The 19,587-nt window shown below is 40.4% G+C and overlaps 1 protein-coding gene across 9 annotated transcripts in view; it reads right to left on the reverse strand.

Annotated features, from left to right (window-relative positions):
- The window catches only part of SLC44A1 (solute carrier family 44 member 1), a 155,927-nt gene that overhangs the window by 34,685 nt on the left and 101,655 nt on the right, over positions 1 to 19,587 (reverse strand). For 2 of the 9 annotated variants that reach the window (XM_036330144.1, XM_036330149.1), the window contains 5 exons: positions 19,216 to 19,299; positions 11,162 to 11,299; positions 7,685 to 7,921; positions 5,946 to 6,026; positions 626 to 1,279 (listed from right to left, as the gene is read on the reverse strand). In XM_036330144.1, the coding sequence (XP_036186037.1) occupies positions 1,247 to 1,279; positions 5,946 to 6,026; positions 7,685 to 7,921; positions 11,162 to 11,299; positions 19,216 to 19,299 (573 nt within the window). In that variant the 3' untranslated portion in view covers positions 626 to 1,246. Of the gene's footprint in view, positions 1 to 625; positions 2,999 to 5,735; positions 6,027 to 7,684; positions 7,922 to 11,161; positions 11,300 to 19,215; positions 19,300 to 19,587 lie in introns of those variants that run through there. The other 7 variants (XM_036330145.1, XM_036330148.1, XR_004971194.1 and 4 more) reach the window with 6 other exon arrangements.

Below are 19,587 nucleotides of genomic sequence, written 5' to 3' on the forward strand. Positions count from 1 at the left end.
AAACTGTGCACCAGACCCTTAATCATCTGGTGGCAGAAACCATAAGGATGCTCCAGCCACCAGGATCCTCACTGACAGTTACGAGGACCTTAAGCTATGGGTCCGGAGAGCAATTGTGAAGATCCACCACAGAAAAAGACAAAAACAAAACAAAAAACCAACACACAACACAGAGTCAAATGGCCTATAAAATGGTTCAGGTAACCCCATTTCGCAGGTAATTTTTGTTTTTCATCTATTTTTTCTCACTTGGGCAGAAGATGGAGGCAGTGGATGGAGCAACAAGGCAGCCAGCCCATAGCTCGCTGAGGGATGACTTGCAATGGATGAAAGCAGCAGCAGGAACACCCAGACATAACCTCAAAACATTTCCTTATTGCTTTTTTTTTTTTTTTTTGTAAAAAAAGCCTCTGCGAGGCTTTATAGAATGAATCAAAGAATGAAGCTCTGATGAAAGTGATATTCTACACATCAAATCTCTCTCTGTGTGTGCCAGTGTAGTACATATGCATATCTGCATACATCTGCCCACGGAGCACACAAACTTACTCAGGGGAAACAGCCTGGATATTAATTTGGAACTCAAATGACATGGTTACACATAGATCATAGTTTCTAAACACAATGTTAGTAAAACAGAATTTATTTGTAAAACAGGACCTGTTATATAAAATGGCACACAATCGAGTTATACAAAAATACAAAATTTCTTTCTGATTACAGTTCTAGTTGCGAGAGAGAATTAGAAAGCATTCCTGGCGGTTTCCAAATAGTTGAGATTGCGAGCATTTGGAGCAGGGAGCAGCAAGGGTCCGTGATGTTGGGATGTCCGAGCGAGCAGAACCCAATTTCCAAATTCAAGCCTTCCATCAGGTCACTCTGGGGGGACACCTCCTAAAAGAGCTAGCTCCTCGAACGTCTTCTGTTTTGATACCCATCTTCCAGATTTTTGCCAATCATAAATTTAGCTCCCAATGTCCCTTAATGTCCCAAATCTGTGTGGCTATGAAACAGAAGGTATTCTGAATTTTCTTAGATGATTTGCTCTCTCACCTATTTGGATAATTTTTTGTTAGTTACATAATTATATTTATTCCTTTTTGCTGATATAAAATAGTACAATGATACAGTTTGTCAATGTTAGATGTTAACTTCTGGAGAATTATTGTTTCAAAATAGCGACTCTCACATGTTGGTTTCCCAGATCTTGCCAAGACATGAGCTCCTAACTGTGTGTTTTCTTTTTTTAATAAAATTTCTGATTCTTATTGCAAATATTCTGAAAAAATCAGAAATATTACATGAGCTTTGAAAAGAAACCAAGGCATTTTAGCAAATTTTAGCCTAGCTAAAGAATACAGATACTTAAAGAAAAAAATAAAATTTACCTTTTGCAGCAATTTAAAGGTCCAACCCTTTGAAAGGAAGCACATTAGCAAACAGTTGCTTATTAATCCCTCATGACATTAATTGTATGCATTTCCATAATACCGGTCCAATTCACTGTCTAATTCTGGTAGGAGACAATGCTTTCTTTCAAAAGATTCTCCTTCCATGGAATGATAAAATGCTGAGGCTTTTCTTTTTCTGTACAGAGCCTGTATTTAGTGCAATAAGTTTAAAAAATTTGCTCTGAAATATTTACTTTACATTAACAAAAATAGCCTTTTTTAAAAAAATTGTAACAAAAAGGAGTTATCGCATAAACAGATCATGAATCATTCTTAGCAAATTACACTTTTTTTTTCTTAAAGCATTCACCATTACAATAAGCAGAACAATGGAATATTAGCCATTCATATCTGGTAAGCTTCAGGAATAGAAGAATCAAACAAACAAACCAACAAACAAAACCCCATAACCCAGCCCCAAACAAACAAACAAACAAACAAACAAACAAAAACGTTCAACACTTGGGGATCAGAACATTAACCAAGTCTTCAGTTAAACATTGTAGAATTCTGGATGCTTCATGAATTGCCAAGGAGAGGAGCACCCTCCATTCCATTTTCCAAGTTTATAGCATTTGTATAAAATGCCTATTTAGCCCTAAACCACTGGAATGGCCAATGCTTTGTGTTCAGTGTTTCTCTCCCTTCATTATCCCTCCCAGCATTACTTAATCTGCAAATCAATACACAGAAATTTGGAGGCTACATAAACTCATTGGGTGCTCCAGCTTCCTCTCAAATCAGGCACAAAATGTGTGAAAGATGCTATTAAAGTAAAAAAAAAGAAAGACAAATCATAAGAAAAAAATTTGCATAAGAAAGATCATCTATCCTTTTCTTTTTTACCTACTCTCCTATAGAAGCATTAGGGTAAACTACAAATACCTGAGGAGTTGGTTACTTTTTAATGCTGGCTGACAAATGCACGAGCGATTCTGAAACTTCCCATAGTGGGTCCTCTCGTGTGTTTCTCAAAGTAAAATGACATGGCTTTTTTGATTGGGGAAAACTGGAGTAATTCCTTATTTCTCTGAAAGCATACACCTAGTCTGGTCCCACTAGGATTTATTCATCAGGAAAATAAGATCTTGATTTTATGCATGTGTCAGGGAAATCACCCCTGAATAAACTTTAGACAGAGAATTCGGTACAATAATTTTACCTAATTGAAATAACTAAAGTTAAAATCTCCTCTAAGTTATCAAAAATGTGAATCAGATATGAATCTTAACATTTCCATTAAGACAATTACAATTGAAAACATTAAATGACGGCAGTTGCCTTGTAAAAGCCACCCGTATGAAAGGAGTACATGTTCGACAAAAATAAGCATAAAAAAGGTATTAAATCCCTGTTCCTTTTCTCTGATTTTGGCTGATTATGTGTGTGTGTGTATACATATACATATACTTACACACATACATATACATATACACACACACACACCCACACACACACACACACATAGTTATGTGTATATATTGGTTTGGAATGTCAATGGGTTCCGTAACGGTCGGCTAGGTTCAAGCGGAACTTGCTCCCGAGGCCTAGAAAACAAAGTCACACAGAGTATCATCTTAGACAATTACCGTTAGAAGGAGATCATGAACGATGTTACAAATGCATAGATGGTCACAAACAGCAACAAAGCAAAAGGAGCTGAGAAGCCTTCTCCCCTGAGCCTATATTCCAGGGGCTGTGATGCGATTGCATGCTGGAAACCACACCGCTGTTCTAGAAAATCTCCGAGCTCTGCAGCCTCTCTGGCCTACGCTGCTAGAGCGCCCGGGTTTTCTCTCTCTCTTTCCTCTGTAGATGCTTTCCTGCAGATGACCAGATGTCTCTTGCTTAAACCTCTATATCACATTTGGTAAATTTTCCTAAAATCATTTTCAAAGATTTAGAGAGAGACCTCACAAACCTTCCAAGTTTTCTTCACTAGCAGGATCTCTCTCTCAAAAAAAAAAAAAAAATGTCCAAGAGGAAAACTGGGAGTGCTTATATATCCAGTTCAATGATCCCTGTCAAAAGGAAAATTTTAAACCTCATTTTTTCCTGAACATTATTTTATAGGCTAAAAATAAATCCTAAATTAAAATATCCCATAAGGAGGGAGGTAGACAGTGAACTCAAACAGTAGTGCCAGCACCAAGAACTCTCATCTAAGGGAATAACAAATACAAAGAAGTATACTCAATTCTACCAGTCCCCAAACTTCAGGGGGGAATTTCTCAGCTAGTTCTTTAGGGACATATACAAGATGGTGGTGGTAGTACGGGGTCCACTCTTACCATGCAAACTGTGGAAAAGAGATAAGAATGAGCGGTACTAGCGGGTTTAAAGACTTTAACGACCCTGTGAGCACCATCTCACACTTCTCTCCTGAGGAGTTTTTTTTGCCACTTAAACCATCATTCTTAGGGACCAAATACTATAATGTTCAAAGCACCAGAAGAACAATGCACATAAAAGATGTATTTGGGGACTTGCCATTAATTGCAAGCAATGAACTGAGGAACAACAACAAAATAAAAGCAAAACCTGAATGAAGATTTGAATGCATTGTTTGAGTTAAGTGTCATTAATTTAAAACTGAAAGTAATTATAGGGGGAAAAACATTTCTCAATTTTTGGCTTCTGGTAGAATGCCACATAACCTAGTATTATTAATTATGAATAAGGGGTTTAGGTAAACTTGCATTCTGGTCTACCACAATCCTTCTATCTTTCCCTCAAGAATACGGAACTACATGCCAATCAATTACATGGTCAATCTAGCTAGTCCCAAACCTCCAAATATTTCTCCCTTTCTTTAAATGCTTATCACTGCACAATAATTGAATGGAAACTTCAACCACTGGGAAGACAGAAGGGGGCGGGGGGGGGGGAAGGATGGTTTACATTTTAAGATTTTCTACACCTTTTTTAAGTCTTAGGCTTGGAACCTTATTTCCTGAGTAATTAGGACAGCCAAGCAGTGGTAAGAAAGAAGTCTTCCTCACTTTTCCATGCCACCATAGGGCTGGCACAATCTTCACTGCCCTCCCCCTAGGCCTGCGTGAAATAAGAGGGGTACAGAGAGAAGGGCTAGGGAGGCAAGGCACCTGACTGGAGGGATTGCTGGTTGGCGTCTCTTGCCAACTCAATCCAGTTCCGGCTAATGCACACTTTAAAGTAAGAGCTATATAACCACTGGCTACATCCTTTTACTTATGATCAGAGTGATCTGTGCCTTGGGAGTCTAAACATTGAAATTTTGCTTCATAACCATCAAAGCTATTAAGAACATATCAAAATAGGTACTGGAAGGGGTTCAGAGAAAAGCATTTATATCTAAATATTCTGCTGAGACTTTTATTTAGATTGAATATGTGATTATTTTCCATATATACATATATATACATATATACATATAGATACATATATATAGCTTCCTCCACTCCCCTTAAATGAACCCACTTCCTTTACTCTTACATATTTAAATGGGCTTGTTTTATATCACATAGTTCTTACATTGGAAAACTATGAATCAATTCATTTATTAAAGTATAAAGAAGAAAAGAGAGACTTTACCTCACATTTTTGGATACTATATGCAATTAGAAGGCAGATTATTTAAAATTAATTGTTTAAGGCAATTATATAATATTTGAAATAAACATGCTATTTAAGAACTACACATTTGTAAAATATGTAGTAATTAGACCAATATATGCTAGAGACATCTGTTGTTATGCAGCAGTGAGAACATCTATCAGCTTAGGAGTCTACTTACAATGATTAACTTTAAGGTGCTCTCCCCCGCTCCCCCCAAAATGATAGTAGAATGTCTGTATCACTGACCAGAGAGGTAACTTATCCTTCCCACAACTGAGCTGAGGTTTGGAGAAGACCAGGTTGTCTTACTGAGTGGAAAATGTGGGTGTTGATGAAAAGAGACTTGTTTGCTACTTAAAAATAACTTTAGAAACAAGGGAAGTACAATCCAGGCAACAGAAGAAAAAGTCAGCCAAGGGGAAAAGACAGAAACCAATATTAAAAAATGGCGGAGTATGGATTTTAGCAGGTTGAAAGGAACTGCTCTTGTCACCTTCCAAAATGACAGAACTCAAGCCGTCAGTTTGAGTGCACAACCAAATGTTCAGTCCAATGAAAACTAACCACTGACAGTTACAAAGGAAATTAAAAAAACACACACACCAGAAACAGCAATTTCACCTTAGGGACAAAACTATGCCCTACCCTGCCACGACCACTCTTCATTGTGACAATGCTGTGTTCCTTTCAGCTTACTGAGACAGAAGGCAGTCTCAGGCGTGACAAGAATTCTGCCATCCAAGTGATGGGTAGACACACAAACAGAAAGAGCAGCATGTCCTGTGTGATACAGACAGCAAACGCTTCTCCCGAGGAGGCAAAGTCGGTGAAGACAGAGAGAGAGAGGAAGTGAAAGTGAAACTCGGGGAGGGCGGCCACCTCCTCATCTCCACCTACCATCGGTTTCAGCTCTCTGGCATCAGCAGCGCCTCCCTTCCCAGCTTCCTTCATTGCTTTCCTACTGTTTTCCACAAACTCCTGCAAAATAGGGACCAAATGGCAAAATTCTTAGGTCCTTTCACATTCTAAAGAACATTTACATTTTTGACTCAATACTGGTCAATGGAGGCCCTAAAACCATAGCCATCAATAATAGTAGCAGACATCAGAGCTGCAGTCTTTTTTGCTCTGCTTTAATCAGTGGCTGAAAAACAAAAATAAACACTTCTCCTAAATGCTATAGTCACAAAAGAGATGCAATTATCATGGGTCAAATTCCACTTTGAAAACGTCCAGCCGAAACCGGTTTGGCTCAGTGGATGGAGCGTCGGCCTGCAGACTGAGGGGTCCTAGGTTCGATTCCGGTCGAGGGCATGTACCTGGGTTGTGGGCACATCCCCAGTAGGAGATGTGCAGGAGGCAGCTGATCGATGTTTCTCTCTCATCGATGTTTCTAACTCTCTATCTCTCTCCCTTCCTCTCTGTAAAGAATCAATAAAATATATTTAAAAAAAAAAAAAAAAAAAAAAAAAAAAAAGAAAACGTCCAAAATTTAGTTGATGATGTGCTTGGTAAAAGAGATAATCAGTACCAAATAGGTCAGTTAACTCATTGGATAATTTTGCAATTAAAAAAAAAATCTAGTTTATTTATTAGCACATTTATTTTAAACAAATAGATTTAATTTAAATTCATTCTCCTGGAAGATGGCTTTCATTTTCAATATCTAACATTGAGATAATTTTCAATATTATCCACTCTTAAGACAGGAATATTTCACAGCTTAATAGTGAGGTGGTATTATTAAAAAACATCTTTAAGTCCTGGCCAGATGGCTCAGTTGGTTGGGTGTTGTCCCATACACCAAAAGGGTTGCGGGTTTGATTCCCGGTCATGGCATATTCCTAGGATGTGGGTTCGATCCCAGTTGGGGTTATGGGGTGGGGGGGGCAACCAATTGATGTTTCTCTCTCACTTTTCCTCTCTCTAAACATCAATAAATATATTCTCAGGTAAATGAAAAAAGAAAAAGCACCTTTAATTTTGTAGTATCTAGTATTTAAACCATTTAACATAATTTCTAAATTTAAAAAAAGGTTTCATTGAGGTTCTAATATAGGGAAGCTGCAGAGGCGACATAACTATAAAGAATCTGAATGTACCTGTGTAAAGGTTCAGATCCTGAATAATATAAAACAAGACAATCTACCAGTCATGGTTCTATTCATCTATATTCATTACAAAATGCCTTTCATTTGGCCTGGCATACTTAGGATAATGAGTTTTAATGGAGTAGACAGCAATCATACTTGGAAAAGTGGTGGATAGAGAAATACAGGGAGTTACTAACTACAACCTGGGAACTAAGACTTTTTGTCTTTGAGCCCCACCCCACAGGAAAGTGCACTTAGAACATGGTCCAATGTTTTAATTCTAATTCAAGGGCTAAAAGTCAGGTTTAAAAGTCAATTCAAATCTGTCTAATTGCAGAGAGCGGGGCAGCAGAATGGAATAGTGCGGACTCAGGCCTACTAATGGGTACTGCTCTAGCTAAGTGGATCTTAAATGGTCTCATCCACGCCAAGAGGGCCTTCTTCCCTGGCTCCCCCAAGACCAACCTCATGCACCAGTGTTACAGGTTTAATTTTATTAGTCTTTTCATCCCTAAAGCAGTAGAGGGCACTGGAAGTACTTACCATCAGTACTTTATCCATATAGAATTCTCTGCCAGGGCTCCCATCATTGTATTTTGTATCAATGGCAAAACACAAGAATAACACATCCACTACCATTTCATAAATGGACAGGAAGCAATGAGCGACTAGGAAAGCAAAGAGGCAGACGATGATCAGAGGCAGCACCCATACTGTGTAATCTTGCTGGTAGTTGAGCAGCATAATCCCAGCCAAGCCCGTGCTGCAGACTATCAGCACCTGAGGCAGAGAGAACAAAGACCATATGTAATACCCTGAGGTAGAAACCACTATTTCGTCATCGTTGGCAGATGTAAAATTCTCTGTACTACTTATATGTGATGGTCACATGAGTCCTTTCCATCTCAAATTAGAAAGTATAACCCCTATGTGCCATATACACACAGAGGTATACATGTATATCATATAATATACATTTAAAGAACCATCCTTGTTGACATTAAAAATAATCAAGTTTTCCAAATGTTATGCTTATTTTCTAAAGCTTCCCTTATTTGGCACCTGTGGCAATTCTTAAGATAAATGTATGCCTTTTTTTGGGGGAAAAATTATGCACATTCTTAGCACTCAGAAGAAGAAAATTACCGACATTTCACGGTACTGCTACAGATTTTTTTTCTAAGCATTTTTACATTTATGAAATAGTATTGTATAAACAAATCATTAAAAGCTCTTCCTTAATATTTATAGTAGTATTATGAATGTTTCATAAATACTTATTCAGCTACATAATTTCATTTTATGGGTGATTTAAAATTTATTTAACAACAAAAAAAATAACATTTATTTAACCATTCTCCTACAGTTGGACATGTATATTGTTTTCAGATATAAATAATGCTGCAACAAACATCACTAAGAGCCTTTTCATTATTTCATATTTTATTTCAAATAGAATATGGGGCAAATTTAATATTATTTGCCATGAAGTTTATATTTTGATTATCTGTGAGAAAAAGGGTTGCCAAAAACATCCATGAGAATAAAGGAAATAACCAATTTGATTCTTGTCAAGAACCACCTACTCTGATGCCTCATTACCTCATACTCAACACTTTACATTTTTTTGGTGTGTTTTAGTAGATTTTATTTCAGTTGTTCATCAACCCTATGAATGGTTTATGGAAAACATTATCATCTCATTTTATAGACTGGGAAACATGCTAGCCAACCCACCCAAGGTCAGCAGATACCACTCCAATAATGATCTTATGATGCCAACTTCAGGGCTCTTTCCAGGTAAGTGAAAATACGTGGGTACTGATACAAAGCAGGAATAGGTTATTTTTTATTTTTATTTTTTAATAATATTTTATTGATTTTTTACAGAGAGGAAGGGAGAGAGATAGAGAGTTAGAAACATCGATGAGAGAGAAACATCGATCAGCTGCCTCCTGCACATCTCCTACTGGGGATGTGCCCGCAACCCAGGTACATGCCCTTGACCGGAATCGAACCTGGGACCTTTCAGTCCGCAGGCCGACGCTCTATCCACTGAGCCAAACCGGTTTCGGCAGGAATAGGTTATTTTGAATCTCAGACATATGCTTGCCCTTTACTGGCCTAGCATTAAGCCTTAACAAAGGAAGAATCTTCCAGAACTACCACGGCCTTCTCTTGTCCAGTGCGGAGGACAGTCAGGCCAAGAATTCCTCTTTCATCTCTTCTTTACTATTTATCAACAACAAAGCATCTTTCATTCACCACGAACTTAACCAGGAGTTATAAAGCATTGGATAACATACTGGTTAAGCTGTAAAGAGATCCTTCTATCGGATGACTTTAGGGAGCAAATCTGGGTCTATCCAAGATTTGGAAAACAACTCCCCAACACACAGACACACACAGACACACACACACACAGACACACTCCATTTTTGTGGCCAACTCTTATGACTCTTCTCTGCTAGTAACTTTTCTGAGGTGATTTCCACAGAGAGCTAATCACATTCACTTTCCACTCTTTTGGTTTCAATTTTAGAATGAGTTCTTTCTTATACTCTTATTCAAATTTTTTATGTCCACCCTATAGAAAGACTGAGATTCTTTGTGGTCTCATTATGCCACTAAAAGTTAAACTGCATTCAGACTGTTAAGTTAGTTATAGGTAGAAGATGGGGCCCAGACAAACTTAGATGTTGAGAGAAAAAGCTGTTGAGGTGAAAGGTGGATATTGTCATGTGAGAAAAACCTTCGAGAATTATTAATATTTAGGCAAAGAAGTCAAAGGATGTACTAATTATTCCCAAATATAATGGAAGGGTGTCACGCATTTATTCAAGCAGAGAACACAGGGGTTTCAAACTATTAGAGGCAACTAGAAGTCACTTGTAGAGTTAGTACATCCCCAAGTCTGATAGGTTGGATCTAAGTGCAGCAAAATGCTTTTTAAAAGTGCCCCATATCCTGGCCAGGTGGCTCAGTTGGTTGGAGTGTCGTCCTGTACACCAAAAGGTTGCAGTTCAATTCCAGGTCAGGGCATATTATCTAAGATGCGGGTTTGATCTCCGATAGGGTGCATATGGGAGGCAACCAATCGATGTTTCTCTCTCACATTGATGTTTCTCTCTCTCTCTAAAAATCAATGAAAACATATCCTCGGGTGAGGATTAAAAAAAAGTGCCCCAGGTAATTCTGACACAGTCCACAGCCTATAAGAAGTACTGGTCTATATCAGTGATGGTGTAGCATATATACCCAAAGGAGTGTTCAAGAGAATCACCTGGGACTGCTAGTTATATTTGTCATGTATTTACAGTGTCTTTTATACTTTGATGTATAATGTGTATATTAGCAAAGGCTAGACATATAACTCTATTTTAAAGGGGTTTACATATGGTATAGTAATGATGACAGCTAACATTTATTGAGAACTTACAATGTGTCAAGCAATGTCTTAGGTACTGGTACTAACCAATTTAATCCTCACAACCCTAAGGTTTTGGCTTTATTATTATTATTATTATTATTATTATTATTATTATTATTCCAAATTTATAAATAAGCAAACTGAGGCACAGAGAGGTTATGTAACACTAGTACATGACAGCTAGTAAGTAAAAGAGGCAGATTTTAAATCCAGGCAGTCAAACTCCAGATGCAGTACCCCTAACCACTACACGGACTGTTACTTAATACTTCAAAACATTTAAGGAAAAACATAGACAAGTTACACTTAACCACCCTGGGCCTCAGTTTCCCCACCTATAAAATGATAATCCCAATGGATCTTCCTTTACAAATCTGTTGAGAGGATTAAATGAGCACAATACATATACAAAGTACTTAGAAAGGTGCCTAGCACATACTAAGGAGTTTGTATGTGCTTGCTATACTAGTATATTAAGTTACTTTTAATTTTCTTTTGGTGGGCCAGATGTTTTTTGAAATTAGAGCAAATATATATATGTTTATATGCAAAAATTTACTGTACATCTCCGGTAATATACTTGCTCTTACCTTGCCGAGGAATAACATGAAATCCCCTACTGTGTTGATGGCAGCCACTCGCAAAGCATTCTCCACGAGAATGACAAAGGCGTCCTTCGCAGAGGTGCAGAAGTTGGTGCTGTTGATAGCTGTGGCTGTGTATGCATTCTGGGCAGAAGCAAAAGCAATATTCTCATCAATAAATACAATCCTACTTTGTTAAGATATAATTAAACATAGCTTGTAACAATATTTCACTATTAAACCCATGGCTCTGGTAAGGTATAAGAGTAAGATTCTGAAGCACAAGAAAATATGAGATATTAAAAAAAAAAAGCCTGATATGGTAAAAAGAACTTTTTTTTTAAAAATATATTTTATTGATTTTTTACAGAGAGGAAGGGAGAGAGATAGAGAGTTAGAAACATCGATGAGAGAGAAACATCGATCAGCTGCCTCTGGCACATCTCCTACTGGGGATGTGCCCGCAACCCAGGCACATGCCCTTGACCGGAATCGAACCCGGGACCCCTCAGTCCGCAGGCCGACGCTCTATCCACTGAGCCAAACCGGTCTTGGCGGTAAAAAGAACTTTTCAGTAGATTTAGTTTTGGTCCTTTAAAAACATTGAAATTTATGAAAACACAGACTACCTTTCCCATGTCCATAAACTTCTCCCTTGTCTGAGTAAATCAAACAGAATTTAACCTTGCCTAGATGTCTCAGGTCTGTCACTGTGAATACCCATGATGCATTAGTACCATTTCAGTGATGCTTTGGAAGCTACACAAATTGTAAAGGCATCAGATTGTGGTGCTGTCTAACCTGGAACGCCTACTACCTCCTCCTTGGTGCTTTCTCCTCTGCTGTCACTTCTTACAGCTCTTGTAGCGATCGCTGTTTGCTGCCCACTATCCTATACCCCGCCAATCTGGGAGCGGGGCCTGCACTCTCATTTGAGGAAATAGCTCTTCCCCACTGTCTTAGCATCTGAGTGGAGCTGACACCACCTTCAGCAGTGGCGATGGGCAAGGATGGGTTCAGAAACTGGCATATAAACGAACCAGGAAGTAAATGACATCCCCAGGGGATGTCATTTCTGGGATGCCGGGGTCCAACCCCAGCAGGTCCAGGGGTCCCCAAAGGTGTAGATGGAGTCGGTGAAGAAGGAATGACACAGAGACAGCGTTCAGTTGATCAGCAGCCTAGCCAGGATCTCCAGCCAGGATCTCCAGCCAAGTTCTGGTCTGGATCTCCAGCGAAGTTCTGCTGTTTATTGTCTTGTTACATCCGTATTTATCCCAGTTGATTTTAATCCTGTCAATTTCTATTACAAAGGTTAGGGCGTTTCTTATCTCCATTCCAGGGAGTAAAGATTATGTAGCTTAAGCATGATTGTTTGTAGTGATTAACTGCCCGCCTGGCACTTAGTTAAGGAGTTTCATCCCCTCCCTGACTACAGGGAAAAATTCCTTCCTGGGGAAACAACCTTTCTAGGAGAGGCATCCCCTCCCTGACTTCAGGGAAAAATTCCTACCTGGGGAAACAACCTTTCTCGGAGAGGTGACCTTGGTTAAAACACACAGCGCTAAGGGGAGCAAACATATTAAGAACAGTATGCTATATACGCCAGGTCCCTTGAAACATATGCTGTGCAGATGTTTCTATCCTGCAGTGACTGTGTCAAGCAGCAAGGATGGACCGGCTTCCGGCACTGGGAGAAAGAAGTTTCCTTCTTCATCCATAGGTGATCCCTACAGAGCAGCTCTCTCCTTTTCCTGGATGAGGAGCTCTGAGGGTACGAATTGCCATGGATGTTTTGCCAACATAATGGGAAGAGCCTAGAGTGGCTGGAGGTCACACTGTGAACCTGAGGGTGAGGTGAACACCACGGAAGTCAGAGCAGAGAGAAATCAGGTCCCTGCACTTGGTGACAATATTTGACATCATTAGGAACTAGCCAGATTTCTGGGCTTTTCATGAAGTTGCAGAAGCTCATACATTGTTAAGAATCTCTACCCTCTCCTGCCACTCCCTCCCCCTTTCTCACTCTCTCTCTCTTTTTTAGGTCAGACTGAGCTGGCTTTCTGGCCCTTGTAGCACTGAGTCCCAGATGACATAGTTTTATTCAATTATACCTGCACCTGCTGCCCCGTGTCCTCTTTGACCCACTAGTCACAGACTGATTTCCTCCCTTCTTTTTTACATTTTAGAAGAGCATTGACATTTTCTGGAAATGTGAATAAGTACTAGAACATCAAATATGTCTGAGCCTTAGGAAAATATATGAATTTTGTGACGAAAATGTTTGGTCCTGAGGAAATTGTTGGTTTAGTGCCAACTCAAGAAATCACTGGTGGGTCCCAAATGTTCAAGTGGCTGGGAGACGGCAGGAAGGGCTGACTACACCAAGTACGTCCAACTTGTGGCCCATGGGCCGCATGCCTCGTTTATTTGGCCCGTGTTAGCCTTTGAATTTGACATGCTTGCTCTACACTGTGCTGTCTATAAAGGTTCAACACTGAGCTAGGGAAAGACAGTCTTTAATTTCTCAATGTTCCAACTGAATGCTTGTTAGTTAGTAGGAACCTGGTATGGAGATGAGGTTTGACTCATCAAAAATTTAATTTGCCATTATATGATTAGATTCACTGATTAAAAATGCAGAGCATTTGAGGGCCAAGGAAAGAGTACTGGACAGCGTAGAGGCTACTTAAGGTTCAGATACTTTTTTTCAGAAATGGAGCAATAGGAAATCACCATGCTTTTTTTTGAGAAACACAGTATGATTTTAACCTATGAAATTCCATCACACAGACTGGGGTAATTTCTTCTCAGGATATATGACCATATTACGTTCGTAGGTCTTTTTGTCTCAAAAGCTAACATATACAGTATGTTAAAGAAATCATTCTGTTAAGTTTTTCTCAGCATTCATTTGCTGCTTACTCTCTTCTATTGTTATCTCACTGTTTTTCTTATCCGTTAAGAGATAGCAGGCACCAAAGAGTTAATTACCTAACTGCAGTGGCCCACATTTCTTCATTTTTACAAAGCTCCTTTTGAAACATTCTATCAAATGCCTCCATGACATCAAAATAACCATACGTTTGATCTTGTGCAATAGTAACTCTGCTGAAAAACCATGGAGAACTGCTTTCGTCTGAACAATTCTCAAAAAAGCCAAACTAGCTCTCAGTTCTCACCAGTTCCCTATGTCCTCACTAAAAAGCACACCCACTTAGCAATTTATTCTAAAGCAGGGGTCCTCTAATGACTGCGTGTGGGCCAAATCTTGCCTGCTGCCTACTTTATAAATAACGTTTTATTGAAACATAGCCATGCTCATTTTTTTTGCTCTTTATTATGGCTGTTTTCATGCCACAATGGCAGAACTGAGCAACTGTGAGAGACTATATGGTCCACGACGCCAAAAATATTTACTCCAAGAGACCAACGAACCAGTTTTAGTCGTCCCTCGATATCTGCAGGGGTTCTGGTTCCAGGATAGCCAATGACACCAAATTCCGACCAGGCTCAAGTCCCTTAGTATTTGCATATAGCCTATGCACACATCCTCCTATATACTTTAAATCATCTCTAGATTACTTATAATACCTAATACAATGTAAGTGCTATGTAAAGAGTTGTTTCACTGTATTGATTAGGAAATAGTGACAAGAAAAAAAAAAGTCTGTACATGTTCAGTACAGATGCAGCCACCACAGGACTAACCACATAGTACAGGTCAGCAACACCATAACACCCTCCCGCCGCCCCCCCACCCCCATGTTTTTCATCCATGGCTGGTTAAATATGCAGATGTGAAACCTGTGGATACGGAACACACAGATATGTGAGGTCAACTGTATTTAATAGTTTTTCAAAGGAAAATCCCCTAGATCACATTAAATATATAGATTTAATATATATATTAAGTATATATAAAAGTATATACTTTTATATGAAGTATAAAAAGCATTATAATGTCTAGAATCAAGGTCACTGAACAATCCATTTAAATCCACTACTTACTGTCTTAAATCCCACCCCCTCAAGGACAGACAACTCTCTTAATTATGCGGTTCTCCCTGCTGGGGTTAGAGCACGACTTTCCTAGAAAGGAGACAGAAGCAAGAGAGGAGCCACCACCTGCAAGCTCTCTCCTGTCATCACCAGACCAGCTGCCTCCAGGAGCAGGCCCAACACCGCCAATGTAAACTATAAAAGCTTTCCCGTTGCCCTCCTTAGTGTCCAGGAGCGTCAGTTTACTTGAGAACTATTATTATTCCGCCTCTGCTGCTTCTTTCTTCTCTCCTGACGCTGCCCCACCCATCCCATCTACTTTTATTTAGAGCAGAAGCCCTTCTATTTGTAGACGTGGAAGGAGGCAGCGATTTCATTTCTTTACTTCTCAACTCCAGGGTTGGATGGGCTCATAGACATTTCCTGGCAATATTCCTATAGATCTGTGCGTGCAACCTGAGGGGACATTTTATGAGCTTTCTCCCACTGCCAAGGCAGTTAGATGAGCTGCATGTGACCCACACAAGTCAAGATGATCTCTTCAGAAAGAAAAATGTGCTACCGACCACAGCAGGTCAGTAACACTTCTCTCTGCTTCTGTACCTCCTAGTCTAAAAGGAGTCTTGCGAAGGTTCTCAAGAAACCCAGAGTCCTTTGCAGCTTCCCCTGACAGCCTTCCTAATCTGGGCTATCCCGCACAGAGGGGCATCACTGATTAACATTTCTCTCCTGTCCAACCTCTGCTCAGGCAGGACAGAGGCCTCAAACTCATTAACTACCAGTGCAAGGTAAAAGCTGATCACCCTCCAGGGATCTTTCTACAAGGATGCCTATTAGCCCACGTGGTCACTGGTAGCATTCCTGTGTGACAGGATACAGTGGCAGTAGTGACCATGTGGAAGGAATATGTTAGGACAGAGGTCACCATGCAGGTAACTCAGACCTGTGTGGCCATCTGTCCCAGAGCACAGCTTCCACAGTCTCACACCTTCTTTCTTTTCTCCACTTAATTATCTAGAAAATCTCTTAAAGTTTAAAATCTTACATAATAACATGTGATAAGGGCAGGCTAGTCGGCAATGGTAGGAAAAGGTAAACAGGATGTGTGCACCTCTATGTGTGGATCATTATAAATGAAATAAGGGAAAAGGCAATTAAAATGATCCCCTTCTTATTTAGAGTGAGGGATGAAAGGGGGACAAAGTTAAACTTAAACCATAGATTTCATTCAGTTGGGTTGTAAGTTTTTAGACTTTTTAGGGGTCACCAGAATTAAGCTGATGTTGAAAGTATTAATTAAAATAGATTGGCTTTAAAACCACTTGTCTTAGCTTACAGCATGATACATGAAAATGTGAGATGTTTACTTATCCTATCTAATAAAAGAGAAACATGGTGATTAGCGTACGACTACTACCCTTCCCATTGGCTAATCAGGGCGATATGCAAATTAACTGCCAGCCAAGATGGCGGCCGGCAGCCAGGCAGCTTGAAACTAACATGAGGCTTGCTTGCTTCAGTGATGGAGGAAACCAACGTTCCCCACCTGCCTTGCCGGCCTCTGAGACTGCAGTTTGAAACATTGTAACAAATATAGAAGCTAAACAAAACCCCAGAAACCTGCTTTCAGTGAGCCAGGATCTCAGAGCTGGAGTTATACATTGTTTCGATTACAGAACCCAAACAAACCAGATACCTGCTTTCAGCAGCAGAGGCCTCAGAGCTGGAGCCAGAGCTAAAGCTGGCCCAGAATAAAAAGAAAAAGAAAAAAAGGAGCAGTTGGGAGCTTCAGCCCTCATCCCCTCACCCAGGCTGGCCAGGCACCCCAGTGGGGACCCCCACCCTGAAGGGTGTGTGACCAGCTGCAAACAGCCATCATCCCCTCACCCAGCCTGGCCAGGCACCCCAGTGGGGACCCCCACCCTGATCCAGGACACCCTTTAGGGCAAACCAGCCAGCCCCACCCATGCACCAGGCCTCTATCCTATATAGTAAAAGGGTAATATGCCTCCCAGCACCGGGATCAGCGTGACAGGGGGCAGCGCCCAAACCCCCTGATCGCCCTGCGGCTCTGTGTGTGACAGGGGGTGGGGCCACAACCTCCCTATCCGCCCTGCTCTGTTCATGATAGGGGAAGGCGCCCCAACCCCCTGATCTGCCCTGCTCTGTGTGTGACAGGAGGCGATGCCCCAACTCCCCTATCGGCCCTACTCTGTGAGTGACGGGGGGAGCTCCTCAACCCCCTGATGGGCCCTGCTCTGTGCATGACGGGGGGAGCTCCCCAACCCCCTGATGGGCCTTGCTCTGTGCGTGATAGGGGGGAGCTCCCCAACCCCCTGATCGACCCTGCTCTGTGCGTGACAGGGTAAGGAGCCCCAACCCCCCTGATGGGCCCTGCTCTGTGCATGACAGGGGGCGGCGCCCCAACTCCCCAATCGGCCCTGCTCTGAGCCTGACCAGGGGCTGCACCTAGGGATTGGGCCTGCCCTCTGCCACCCGGGAGCAGGTCTAAGCCAGCAAGGCGTTATCTCCCAAGGGGTCCCAGACTGCGAGAGGGCACAGGCCAGGCTGAGGAACCCCCCCGCCCCCGTCCCCCTGAGTGCACAAATTTTTGTGCACCAGGCCTCTATTTCTCTATAATAAACTATAATTTAGTGTTCTTTATATTGCACAAAACGTGTATATATTTATACAAGAGGCAGTGTAATATTAAGGGAAGAGCTGAGTGAACTTAGATTTGAAAACTTCCTCCACCTCTAGCTTATGTGATTATTTGTCATGAGATGCCCAGTCTCAATTTTGTCATCTAAAAAACAGGGGAAAGGAGCCTTCCTTACGGAGTTGTGGAAAGTGATAATATACATAAAGTGCTTAGTATAGTATCAGCTAGTGGTGCTCAAAAATATTCTCAACTTCCACTCATACCATATAGAGAACAGCTTTATAATCTGAAGAGCTTATGAGCTAGAGAGCAGACGTTCTCCAGTGTGAAATGTACTACCTTCAAACGGTGCCAGATAAACCAAGGCCTGCGTAATCCAATGCCTAAGAGAAACAGATCCTGGGTGTAACAATCTCTCTACCTAAAGTGAATCCTACCTGTCAGATTAGATATATAATCACCTTCATGTCCCATTAAGATAAGCACCTACAAAAACAAATAGTGGCTGGCTCACAGTTCACTGTTTATTTGTAAAACTCACACCTCTGCTGCAAATACTAAATGGGTCATTTAAAATATGTAAAGCTCTTTTTTGAAGCCAACTGTATTTCCCCTGCGGTGTGGCAGTGGAGCATGGTTTAGGGATTAGGAATCTCCTATTGTGCTGCAAAATGACTCCGGCCTACTCTTCCTCCATATCAACTCTTCTTTACTATTATCCCCTAAATTCTTTAAAGCAGAGGCAACAAACTGGTGGCCCATGGACAACTGACATTGTGTGTCCTAAAGACCTATTTGCTCTGGCCCACTCAGAGTTCTGTTTTTTTAAAGAATTAAAAGAACCATGGCTAGAGTAGACAAATTCTTAGGGAAAATCAAAGATAAAAGGATGCATATTAAGGCATAAGAAATAAATGTCTTTCCCAAGATAGGAATCCTAATATTTTATCCATGTATCACATTTAATAATGAGCCTTGGTAAGTACGTATGCTACTTTTAAAAATAAGAATATGGCCCTAACCAGCTTGGCTAGGTGGATAGAGCGTCGGCCTGCGGACTGAAAGGTCCCAGGTTCGATTCTGGTCAAGGGCATGTACCTTGGTTGCAGGCACATCCCCATCAGGAGGTGTGCAGGAGGCAGCTGATTGATGTTTCTCTCTCATCGATGTTTCTATCCCTCTCCCTTCCTCTCTGTAAAAAAATCAATAAAATATATTTAAAAAATAAATAAAAATAAGAATATGATTGAAATAGAGATACTTGATCAAGGCACAATGTACAACACCATGAGAAAACCAACACCTTTCAAGTAAGCTCAATCCTTTTATCTTGGAAGAAGAAAAGACAAACCTATCTTTGAAAGTGAATCTTAGAATTATTTTTAAAACATTTTACCTGATTTAAATAATTGAGGCACTTTTCAAGACACCAAAGGCAACAAATGCAAGATTTCAACATACATCGAGCACAGGCATTTTCCTGGAAAGGAGGAAAAGTTGAAATAATTGTTGAAAACTCAAAGTATTACACTATCATCAAGAATACTCCAAATGTTAGAAAAATAAGAAATTTTAAAAGCACAAACTATGCTTCCAAGCTTCCATACCCACCCCCCTTTCCACTTAAAATGTACTGACTGAATTATTTTTAATCATTTCAAGATTTATTTAGTACCTATTGCATATAAGATATAGTGAGGTATGGAAGACCAGCAAGGAACTTACAATCTAGGAGGAGGAAAAAAAATGCTAAACACACAAAAAAATT

The sequence above is a fragment of the Myotis myotis genome, unplaced genomic scaffold, assembly GCF_014108235.1.
Source record: "Myotis myotis isolate mMyoMyo1 unplaced genomic scaffold, mMyoMyo1.p scaffold_m19_p_12, whole genome shotgun sequence".
Classification (NCBI taxonomy): domain Eukaryota; kingdom Metazoa; phylum Chordata; class Mammalia; order Chiroptera; family Vespertilionidae; genus Myotis; species Myotis myotis.